Consider the following 11,937-nt stretch of genomic DNA (forward strand, 5'->3'; position numbering starts at 1 on the left):
TGTACTTTTACGTGAGAAGTTTTTAAGTAAAATTTTTGTTGACAATGTTGACATTTCTGACGTATGAAATGTCAATGATGCGTTTTGAAATTGCATCGACTCAACTTGTGCGTTCAGAATTATGATCAACATCATTATAAAAGAACAAAGGTTTTTATGGAATTTTAAGGTTTATGACTTAAAATAATTAAATAAAGCTAAATTTGGTATTTTTTATTAAATACTCAAACCATTTATTTAATGATAATTAATATCGAACAAACCATTATTATAGGCGTTTTACGTTTTGTTATCTGTCAAAAGCTACTTAAACACGCTCCATCCAAGGTCAAATTACTTTCCCCACTAGTGGATTAAATGCGTTTTTCCCCGCTTGTTTTAAAGGATATAAGACGGCTTTCCGAGCTAGTGAGGGGAAAAAAATATTGCAATTTCAATCGGGACGAGGGTTTTAAGATCTCATCCCTATGGAATCCAGTCATTAGTAAATGTAAGCGGAAACGAATATCGACAGTCGATAAATCGAATATCTTTAGTTGTCGACAGAGTACCATCCCTAGTGCGAAAAACGTTTAAACTGATGACTACCTAAATCGGCTAAATCGGTTCAGCGGTTTATGCGTGAAGAGGTAACAGACAGACAGACAGACACAGTTTCGCATTTATACTATTATTAGTATCGATATGGACGTACCTACCTAGGTGCACTGACTTACAATTTCAGATAATGTTCCTTTCTTAAGAATCTTAACTAATATAACTAAGTTAAAAACTGTAATAGATGTCATATATTAAAGAAAAAGGGCCACCCCGCCACGCCTCGTGGCGGGGTGGCCTAGGGGTTCATGACGTTAGCCGCGATAGCTAAAGACGCCGGTTCGAATCCGGCCTTCACCACTGGAGGGCTTCGTCACTTTTTCTTTAATATATGACATCTATTACAGTTTTTAATTTATATATAGTAGTGTGACTACTTAAAAAAAACACAAATCAAAATATTTAATAAAATAATTTGATTTGTTCCCAAACTTGTTAATATATATAACTAAGTTTTCAAAGAGAAATTTTTTTAGGCCCATAGCGTTCACTGCACTTTGCGTAACCAAGGACCTCTGGTGACCTCCGTGTATTTTGTCCAAAACATGGAAAATCTTAAAATGACACTACTTTGACACAACAGATAGTGTGTCATTTTTATCACTAAACGAAAACTCATATTGTACAGTCCGCGTCGAAAATATGTCCACATTATTCGTCTTATTTCAAAGCAGCAAGGTGCAAAATCGTAAACATATTTTTGACGCAATAGCCACACACATGACATAACTGGAAAACGCACAGTGCAAAGTGTGCAAACTGCAAACCACTATCGGTTTCGAAATATGAAAGTGGTGGTCAAATTACATTTCAAAACGTCATAAACGCCACGTACTGAAAAGGGAAAGTTGGGTCTTAACAACTAAAAATGAAGTTCATTTTGAATTGGCAAAATTACGTCATTTTATTCTTTTCGAAAGTTACGCTAGGTCGCGGTGAATGGAAACGCACACATATGCAATTAGCAAATTAAGGTCAAACGCAATGCGATTCCAACTTTATTGAAAGTCTATAGATATCAAATTGCAATGTGTTTTGTTTGAAAGATACTTCTAAACGATTTTAAAATCCGAACTCGAGGAACGAGTTCGCGGCCGGTCGAAAATGAATCACGGCAGTGATTCAGATGGAAGGAATGTATACTTTAATGATATGTGATTAGGTTCATTATTGATTCAGTTAAATATTAATTTATGATCTTTTAACAACAGTGAAAGTTTTAGTCCGGATATCATATGTTCCTGAGCTCAGTTTGGCGGCAAAACTTGGCATTGACAGTTTAGTTTTTTTATTCATTTTTTTTATGACTTACATCTTGTGAGAAATGAGCTTGGTTGTGTGATTTTTATGTGTTCTTTGGTTTTAAAAGTTAAAATGGTTGTGAAATCGTTGTTTTTCTTGTGTCTACTTTCATTGGGTGAGTCGTTCGCGTAATAATCATAATTGATTTGATTACGGGTTTGGGTAAATCGTTAGTTTCGTAATCGATTTATAAGGCGCCATACTTAACCAACTAGTGTTTTGGAAAAACCACATTCCAAATAAACTGTATATTTGAGTAAAATGTATGTCAGTCTTGAAGACAAACTTTAATAACCAGTAACGAATCTAAAATAAGTAAAATAATATATTTAATTATATTGAACTGATTATAAATTACATCGTAATCTTCACAATAATTTAGTTATAAATCGTTCACAAACTGTACAACCAAAACTTTTCGCATAATTATTACTTTGCAGCATTTCTTTTCGCATAATATTATTTGGCAGAAAACCCTAACCTAACCCACTTTCTATCACCGCACCGCTCGCCATCGGCAGGGTGTTCATCCTCACACCCTAGCACCTAAATGGTCGCGTACTGTGCGGTTTAAGAGGAATTTCCTCCCGCGAACGCTTCGGCTGTGGAATGAGCTCCCTGCCGAGGTTTTCCCGAGGGGCTACAGTATGGGGTTCTTCAAAAAAGGAGTGTACAGGTTTTTAAAGGGTCGGCAACGCGCGTGTAATATCTCCGTAGTTGCAGGCGTCCATAGGCTACGGTAACTGCTTAGCATCAGGCGGGCCGTATGCTTGATTGCCACCGACGTGGTATAAAAAAAAAATTCAGCCAAATGAATATTATGCGAAATGACTATTATGGCAAGTATGTTTATGCGAAAGTATCATTCGACTAAAAGTTTTCGCGATACGTGTTATACGAAGTGTATTTCTGACAAACAATATTATGCCAGATGAGGGGAACCCCGATTGATTTTTTTTTATTTTCAATCGGGGTTACCCTCATCTTCTAACACTTTGTCAGTCGTATTGGTATATTTTTTCAACATAACATGATCTTTTCCTACTAAATTGCGTTATAACTAATGGCTTTAGGGTGGGATGGGCCAAGAAAACGAGGATAGTAATGTTAGGGATATGAACCTCGTGTCTAAATGTACATATTCATTGCAATCTAATTTGAACCTTTTGATGAAACAAATAGAGTAGCATTTCTTTTGTTTCACTGCGTTGTAAAACAAACTAAATTCGTTCCAATTTACTTACAGAACAAAGTTCAAATAAAAAATTGAAAACTTTATATGGTAAAGATCACTATTTTGCTGTAAGTCACCTTAATTACTTAGATAGTTGGAATATTGGTACGAGCGTTATTCGTTGTTATTAATATGAATAACATAAGAATAACAAATTAATAACAAGTTTCTAAAGTTTGACTGCCTCTGGGTGCACGCAAAGTGGCAAGTAGGTATTGTGCCTAGTGTGATGCCCATGACCTGCACTCAAGGGCCTGACACTCTTTGATAGAGAAAGATAGTCTTATTGCGATTCCTATAAATGCGACCCTTAAATAAAACTTATTTAATTAATGATACTCTGATAATATTGGTACGAGCGCTATTCATTGTTATTAATAACATAAGAATAACAAATTAATAACAGGTTGGTTTCTAAAGTTTGACTGCCTCTGGGTGCACGCAAAGTGGCAAGTAGGTATTGTGCCTAGTGTGATGCCCATGACGCACTCAAGGGCCTGACACTCTTTGATAGAGAAAGATAGTCTTATTGCGATTCCTATAAATGCGACCCTTAAATAAAACTTATTTAATTAATGAAACTGATAATATTGGTACGAGCGCTATTCATTGTTATTAATATTAATAACAAATTAATAACAGGTTGGTTTCTAAAGTTTGACTGCCTCTGGGTGCACGCAAGTGGCAAGTAGGTATTTATGTGCCTAGTGTGATGCCCATGACCTGCACAACTCATTATTAACATTACGTAACGGACTTTATAAAGCACCTTGCATATAGTTATAAACTATAGTTTGTCAAAGGACTGTCTCATTTCAAACATAGACAGAGAGAATTATACTATCTTTGTCTTAAATAATTTTACGGTTTACTCACTTGTTTTAGTCACTCGCGCGACATGTTTCGGAGAGCCTAGGTCTTTCGAAACATGTCGCGCGAGTGACTAAAACAAGTGAGTCTAAACCGTAAAATGATTTAATGTTAGTATGTCTCACAACAGTTTAAATTCGATCTTTGTCTTATACTAGTACTAGCACTTGACTAGCACCCAAAAGAAAAGGATGAGTATAGTTTTTTTGGTTCTTATTTACTGCCAATTTGGCTTGACCAACTATATATTCCAAACAGAATATATGAAGGGTACACGGAAAGAACATGTCTAGTCACTTTTTTCGGAAAATGAGATTTTCATCTCAAAATGATCCTAATAAACTATTTATGTTATGTCTTTTGCTACCACTGTATAATATATGTAACACAACTATTTTTTTACATACAAGATATAAACAGTGGTATTACGTAAACTTTTTTTTAGTTATAAAAGACGGTCACGGAATTACCATACATTCTGCCATGGTTCCAAATTTTAAAACCGCGTTTACTCAAAATGTTACTAAAGTGACTAGACATGTTCTTTCCGTGTACCAAAGATCGTGTACCCTTCAATATAGGATAGAGGGGTACTGTTATAGTAAGTTTTGTAGACAGTAAATTTACTACCATCTACGATTAAAACATATATAAATAACAAAAAATTTATAAAAAATATAAATAACAAAAAATATATAATATATGTGCATGGATAATTTTTTTTGACCCATGTTATTTCACTGATATGTGTTAAAATTGTTAAATAACAAACGAATCCGCCAAAGCCAACTAACCGAGAATAGGCCAAAGGTTGGTATTGGTGGTCGCCATCTGTGCGAGAATCAAATTTTCTTGATTTCCGAGGCACGTTTTTTCCTTAGACTGCAGTATCTTATTTATACGGAGTTACATAAGTCTTTGGTATATTCGTAAAGATAAAGTTAATTTTATGACTAATTGGTGCAAATAATATTTCGTCTACTATATTCTGGAACTCCGATAGTACGAATCTCAAGGGATATAGAGCAAAAATAAGTTTGTATGAAAAACATAAATTCGCTGTATTTTTTTAACTATGGTATCTGAACCTACATAAACTAATTACAGACAGATATACCCTATCCTATTGTAAGTACAAAGTTTCAGAGCAATCTAGCTAGTCGTTTTAAAATGAGAGCGGAACTACGTTTGTATGGAGAACCGAGATTGCCGGAGACCCTTAAAAATATTGGCAATATCGTTATTTAAGGCAAACTAAAGGATGACTCACGTTAGACCGGGCCGTGTCCGGGCCGGAGCTTCCGGCGCTTCGTTTTCTATGGAAAGAATGACGTGATCACCTGTCATGTCATAGAAAAGTAAGCACCGAAAGCTCCGGCCCGGACACGGCCCGGTCTAACGTGAGTCATCCTTAACTTGGAATGTAGTTTTCGTATTGCCTTGATTCCAACAAGTTAGCCAACAGCAACAGGTCATGTTGTGTAATGCACATACAAGCACTCGCCAAGATGTGTAAATTGCGATTTACTATGTACCTAACTGGTATTAAAATTTATTTATTTTAAAAACGTACAGTTAATGGTATATATACAATCATAAAAAATAACTTAAACTTATCTAAATTAAACAATAAACTACAAAACTAACTAAAATATTTTATTCAAAAAGACCTCCGCGAGCTGTACCGGGTGCAAAGGTGCCCATCACACTTGCCGCGTTACCACGTTGGATAGCGATGGCCAACCTTTGCACCAGGTACGAACCCGCGCGAGCATCAGAGGTCCTCTCCCTATTTAACTGGTATTATATTTTAATAGATAATAAATGCGTAGGGGGCGCCAGGGCGCCACTACCACAATCTGAGGATCTATCGTGAAACAAGAAAATTTCTTTATCTAACTTCTCTGACACTCTTGCACATTCAAACGATAAAGAGGCAGATAGCGAATTTTCGGATTCGCGTTTCCCGGTAGGTCCTCTGTAAGCAAACCGCCTTGATGCATCAATGTCATATTTTATTATTTCTGGAAACTTGTCAAAAACCTGTTAAAGGCACAGTATGTATAAGTTACTCTATGGTTTACTAAAAAGGCTAGTCCTGCACTCTGGTGGCAGAACATTGCAGTAATATCCCCTATTAAGATATTTTAAATTATAAACTCTAATAGATGTCATATATTAATGAAAAAGTGACCAAGCCGGTGGTGAAGGCCGGATTCGAACCCGCGTCTTTAGCTATCGCGGCTAACGCAATAAACCTCAGGCCACCTCGCCACCATCATCGCCTCGCAAGATATTTTAAATTTACAATAAAAAGTACAACCTAAAATTACATACAAAACTAAAACTAATACCTAAATAAAAGAGAGTCCCTGGGGCATAGTGCCAAAGATACTGGCAGCATTTCCTCGCTGAATCGCAACGCTTATTCGTTGAGCGAGGAAGCTGCCAGCTCTTTTGTCCCCAGTGATCTCTACCAGCCGTTTGACCAAATCCGTAAAGCTCTGAGGGCCTACCGCGAATCACGTTCGACATGTTGCCTCTTTGTCGCACTTGTAAATTCGTATGTAAGTGTGACAGGGAGGCAACACGTTGAACGTGGTTCGCGGTGGGCCCTCTGAGCTCCCGCGGGCCCGACGGACCGAGGGTCTCGACAACATATCTCGGTATTTTGTTTAGTTTTTAACAGGAGAGGGGTGCTGTACCACATGAATTGCAGATAAACTTAAATCTGTACTAAAATTGTTTGTTGGAACATTTAATGACAGGTAGGGAGAACTTTTGGGAACAAATCAAATTATTTTATTAAATATTCTCTCGCTATTCCGTAAGGAATTCGTATAGGAGGTGCAAGCGCGCACTGCTTGCCTTTAGAGTTGGTCAAAGACGCCTAGTCTTACTAAGATGGTATATAATCGAGAAATTGGGACCGGTTTCGCCGTGGCGAGGTTGCCTAGGGGTTCATGGCGATAGCCGCGATAGTCAAAGACGCCGATTCGAATCCGGCCTTCACCACTGGAGGGCTTCGTCAATTTTTCTTTAATATATGACATCTATTACAGTTTATGAGGTAGGGAGTCGGGGGTAAGCATGCTTCATCCTAGACTGCGTCGGCACTTACCATCGGGTGTGATTGTGGTCATATGCTTACCTTTTTCCAGTACAAAAACAATCAAAGAACACTGGCTAAATATATGCTTGTACCTATATTTTCAGGTTATGGCTCCGTGATCATCCCGGAGGAGTTACCCTCGCTGCTATCCGTGGCATACTCCAATATCCCACCAATCAAGAAAGGTACCTAATATCTACTTTTATTGCACCTATACTAGTAATATCCGCTAATTGCTTCTGTCGCGTAAAAGCTGTCGAAAATAGTCGGCCAATGGTCATACACAATGTATGGACTGACGTTTATCTGACATGGCTATTTTGACGTTACGTATACATTTGACGTTCCCCTCCCCCGCAAAAGTTGGCAGATTTTTTTGTACAGCAAATTACAGACAAGGCGTTTCCGTTGGTTATATCCTCCAAGCGTAAAAATCATTAACTTTATTTAACTTAAATATATATATAATTTTCCATGTTGTAATATTTATTTATTTATTTTGGCAATAACTTTTTATTGTGTTCGCTTTATTGGCTTCAAAGTTTATCGACCCGTGGTTTGTGCTGTCATGTTGTTTTCCATCTTGGTTCATGGGTTATGCCGTGTTCCAGGAACGGACTCGAGAGTCGGGTTCGGCTTCGCATTCGGCAACCATGCTGACTTGCAGGTGATGTTCGAGTTGGGGCCGCAGACCAACACTGCTCCGCTTAGTAAGTACTAAGTACCTGGGCGTTTTCTGAATTAAAACCTGATTCTTTCAAATTTGGATATTCTTGTGCTCATTCTACTCAGAATCGACAGCATTCTCCATCCTGCCATTAAAAAAGATATCCCAAAATGTCCATTCCATTAGTGTGAAATTTTTTTTCACTAGTACTTGCGTGATGGCGTAGTATACTGGAATGTACAATTTTCATAAAAAAAATTGGGACATTTTCTTTATCACCAGGATTGAATAATGCTATAGTGATTTTGAGTTGAAAAAACCCAAAAACACCAGCATCTGTGAGAATCAGGTTTTCAATATTTAATTTAGAAAACGCCTACCTACAGGCTTTTAACTCCCACTTAATATTTTTTATACCATTTAAAAAGAGTCCCTATCTGCTAATGAAATTACAATTAATTAATACGACACAAGTGGATGCCGCAAAAGAAGCGCGGACTTGTCCGGCCCAGACGGAGATGGCCGAACGACTTAGACACCTTCATTTATTATAGTAACTGGCCGGAAAAAGCACAACAACGGGAGTTGTTGAGATCAAGGGGAGAGGCCTTTGCCCAGCAGTGGGTCACTATAACGGGCTAAGAAAATAAATACGACACAAAACACGAAAACAAAAATGCTAAAAATTTAAATTAAAAGTATATTGGATGTGGTTGAGTTGATCGTAGGTCGAGGTTCGAACTCAAGACCTTCTGGGCCGACGGTCCATTTCTATCAACCGCCAACAACTTTGTGGCTTTTCGTCTGCCAACAAACCACTGTGTGGTTTAGCAGAAGAAAATATGTATTTAGTTGTAAGTAAGATCTTTGAATAAACGTTTTATTTTATTTTTATTTTTTTTATTTATAATCAATAGAGCGACAGAAAATTTACGTACTTATTATATTATATTTTTCAGCTGGAAACGCGGGCAGCAGCAACGCGAAGCGGCAAGCACCGACGCCTCCCAAGCTCACTAAAAACAGGGAAAAGGTAATGTACAAGTTATTTGTTTAACAAGGGGGCAAAGTTGTTGTTTAACCTCTCGTGCTGATATTGATACCCGAGCACAGATCATATGGGGCATTTTCTATGAAAAGGGACCTTATTGTCGATGGCGCTTACGCCGCACAGCGTCGCGCGGCATTGTATTTTTATGGGAGCATCGTGTATCATCGTGTATCGTAAGCGCCATCGACAATAAGGTCCCTTTTTGTAGAAAATACCACATATAATACTACCCGAGCAAGCGAAAGATTCCAAAATTGAACCACGAGCATAGCGAGTGGGTCGAAAAATGGAATCTTGAGCGTTGTGAGGGTTTCAAGGCACGCGAGGGTTATAAATTTTGCCACCGAGTGAAACGCAAAATTTTTCACCACACCAACACAAAGAAAATACTAACTGTAAAATATCAAACAAAATCAGAGTAAATCGATTCAAAATGAATTACCATTCATTAATTCATTCGGTCTCGAAGCCAGGGTCGATTATTTCTATGCCACTATCCGTAAGAGGGCCGCATCCCTGGTGCGCCGCACCAACATCGTCATGAAGATGGTAGGGGACAGGCTGGACTCCCCTATTTGCTACGCTGCACTTGAAATAAATGAATTATTATATTATACAAGCTTTTGCCCGCGACTTCGTCTGCGTGGAATTAGTAATTCTTAAACAAATCAACTTTTTAATCCATCCTTTTTTCACCCCCAAATTGGTCCACACTATACATTTCCACCCCATTTTTTACACCCTTAAGGGATGATTTCGGGGATAAAAATTCTATATCCTTTCCCACAGCTAAAATTATCCCCATACCAAGTTTCATCTAAATCGGTTCAGCGGTTATTGATTCCCCATACAAATTTCCACCCGCCTTTTTACCCCCTTGAGGGGTGAGCTCTGGGATAAAAAGTATCCTATGTCCTTCCCCGGGACTCAAACTATCTGTATACCAAATTTCAACTAAATCGGTTCAGCGGTTTAAGCGTGAAGAGGTAACACACAGACAGACAGACAGACTTTCGCATTTATAATATTAGTATGGGTAGTATGGATATGGATTAAATGATTTTCAGCTCCTTCAAACTGAAGCTGGTAGCTACCTCCAAAACTGGGCATCAGCCATGCGGCGTCCCGGACGACCGCTGCAAGCATCCACCGAGCTGCCGAGCCTCGAGGACTCCGTGGTGGAGCTGGTGAAGAACAGCAAGGGGGAGTACGAGATACACCAGCCCAGACCAGACCATATCCCAGTGGAGGTAAGACAAGATTTCTCATAGACCGAAGGCATACAGAAAGGCCACGCACCGCCCCGCCCCGACTCGAATGACCTCGCCCCGCGACACCAGATTGACGGCCGTTTGCCGGCCGCTCAGTACTATTTTTAAGCAACTTACTCACACCATGACGCATGACGCGTGTACAGACGTGCCGTTCACACATAGAAACGCAAGTGATTTTTGATATATAGCGTGTCCGCCCTGTGCCGAAGGTCCTACGTGGTCAAAAAAACCCTCCCTAAGTGTCTTAATAAGAGAACCGAATAAATCAAAAATCATCGCATTTATTCGTGATAATTATGATGACATAGTAAAATATAACTGCAACAGGTAGATATGTAAAGAAAAACTGGCCAAGTGCGAGTCGGACTCGCGCACGGGTTCCGTATCACCAAAAACAGCAAAAAATCACGTTTGTTGTATGGGAGCCCCACTTAAATATATTTTTTATTCCGGATTTAGTATTTGTTGTTATAGCGGCAACAGAAATACATCATCTGTGAAAATTTCAATTGTCTAGTTATCACGGTTCATGAGATACAGCCTGGTGACAGAAAAACAGACAGACAGACGGGACGGACAGCGGAGTCTTAATAATAGGTGCTGTATATACATAGGTATATCATCATATTGATACATGTGGGTAGCTGAGGAATGTGCGGTAGGTTCAGAATAAAAATAAATCAGTCTTGGTCTAGCTAGCTCGGTGGTTTTACTTAGATCCCTAATCCCGAATACTACAATAGGGTCCCGTTTTACCCTTTGGGTACGGAACCCTAAAAAGGTGACTGTACCTACCTATATTGAAATGCGTTGTTGTATTCTGTTTATAACTTTACTATTATTAACTTGCAGGTGATGGACGAACTGAAAATACTATACGGGCAGAAGAAAGAAGAAGCCAAGAAGATGACGCAGAAAGCTAAAGAAAAGAAGAGAAGCGACGCAGAAGTCAAGAAGATTACAGAAGACTTGTCCAATGTAGATTTAGATTAGTGTTTTGTAAAAGGAAGGGAGTTCTACCAAGGAAAATAGTGATTTAATAGTCTACCATAGTGAAAATGAGAATTGACAAAATGTAAACAATCCACAATAAAATTTTATTAAGAAATTATATTCTTCAAGTCAATTAATTTTAACTGGTTGTATCAAAACAGAAGTTTTACTAGGGTATAAGTATTAGCAAAGAGAATTAAGTAGACATAGAGTGCTCACTCCATACATCAGTTTTGTTACCAAATCGACTATTATTTTCGTAGTCGACATCTAGCGTCAAGTAGCGGAACTATCAGTACTGCTATTCGACACTAGATGTCACGTGTGTCGCGACTGACGAAAAGTGTACTGCTCAACAATTTACAACTAATATTACATGCAGAAGGAGTTGAAAATAGAGTTCCGGTTGCTGCAACGAAGCTGCTATAATCTTGCTATATTGCTAATAGGAAAGTAATACAATCAATAGTAATTTAGTTTTGTAAAATTTGCTCTTAATTCGCATTTTAGGGTAGATCATCACACGATTAAATGAAAATATGAAATAAAATAGTTAAATCCAGGCAGTTTTCTATTTCGTTGGTTAACTGATGTCGAACTCGAGTCCCTAAAAATGTCAAAAATTTAAAATACATTGTTTACATTTATTTAACTACCTAATAAAATACACTATCCTATCCTGATTCTGATTGAAAAATTTGTTAAAACTTTGATCTTGTCATGATAGTCTTGCATGGCATTTTCAATGACGAAGTTAATTAATGGCAAAATTCTATTAAATATGACATTTATGTACCTAATTTATATATATAGATTAAGAGTTAACTAGCGATCAAA

General features: G+C 38.0%; 1 protein-coding gene across 1 annotated transcript; it reads left to right on the forward strand.

Moving 5' to 3' along the window:
- The first annotated feature begins 1,838 nt into the window (after positions 1–1,838).
- Positions 1,839–11,143, forward strand: LOC134753490 (uncharacterized). The gene is made up of 6 exons (XM_063689364.1): positions 1,839–2,014; positions 7,220–7,300; positions 7,727–7,825; positions 8,742–8,815; positions 9,901–10,083; positions 10,960–11,143. The coding sequence occupies exons 1-6, from the start codon at positions 1,945–1,947 to the stop codon at positions 11,098–11,100; spliced, it is 648 nt and encodes a 215-aa protein (XP_063545434.1). The 5' UTR covers positions 1,839–1,944; the 3' UTR covers positions 11,101–11,143.
- Positions 11,144–11,937: the final 794 nt, after the last annotated feature.

This window comes from Cydia strobilella, chromosome 27, assembly GCF_947568885.1.
Source record: "Cydia strobilella chromosome 27, ilCydStro3.1, whole genome shotgun sequence".
Classification (NCBI taxonomy): Eukaryota; Metazoa; Arthropoda; class Insecta; order Lepidoptera; family Tortricidae; genus Cydia; species Cydia strobilella.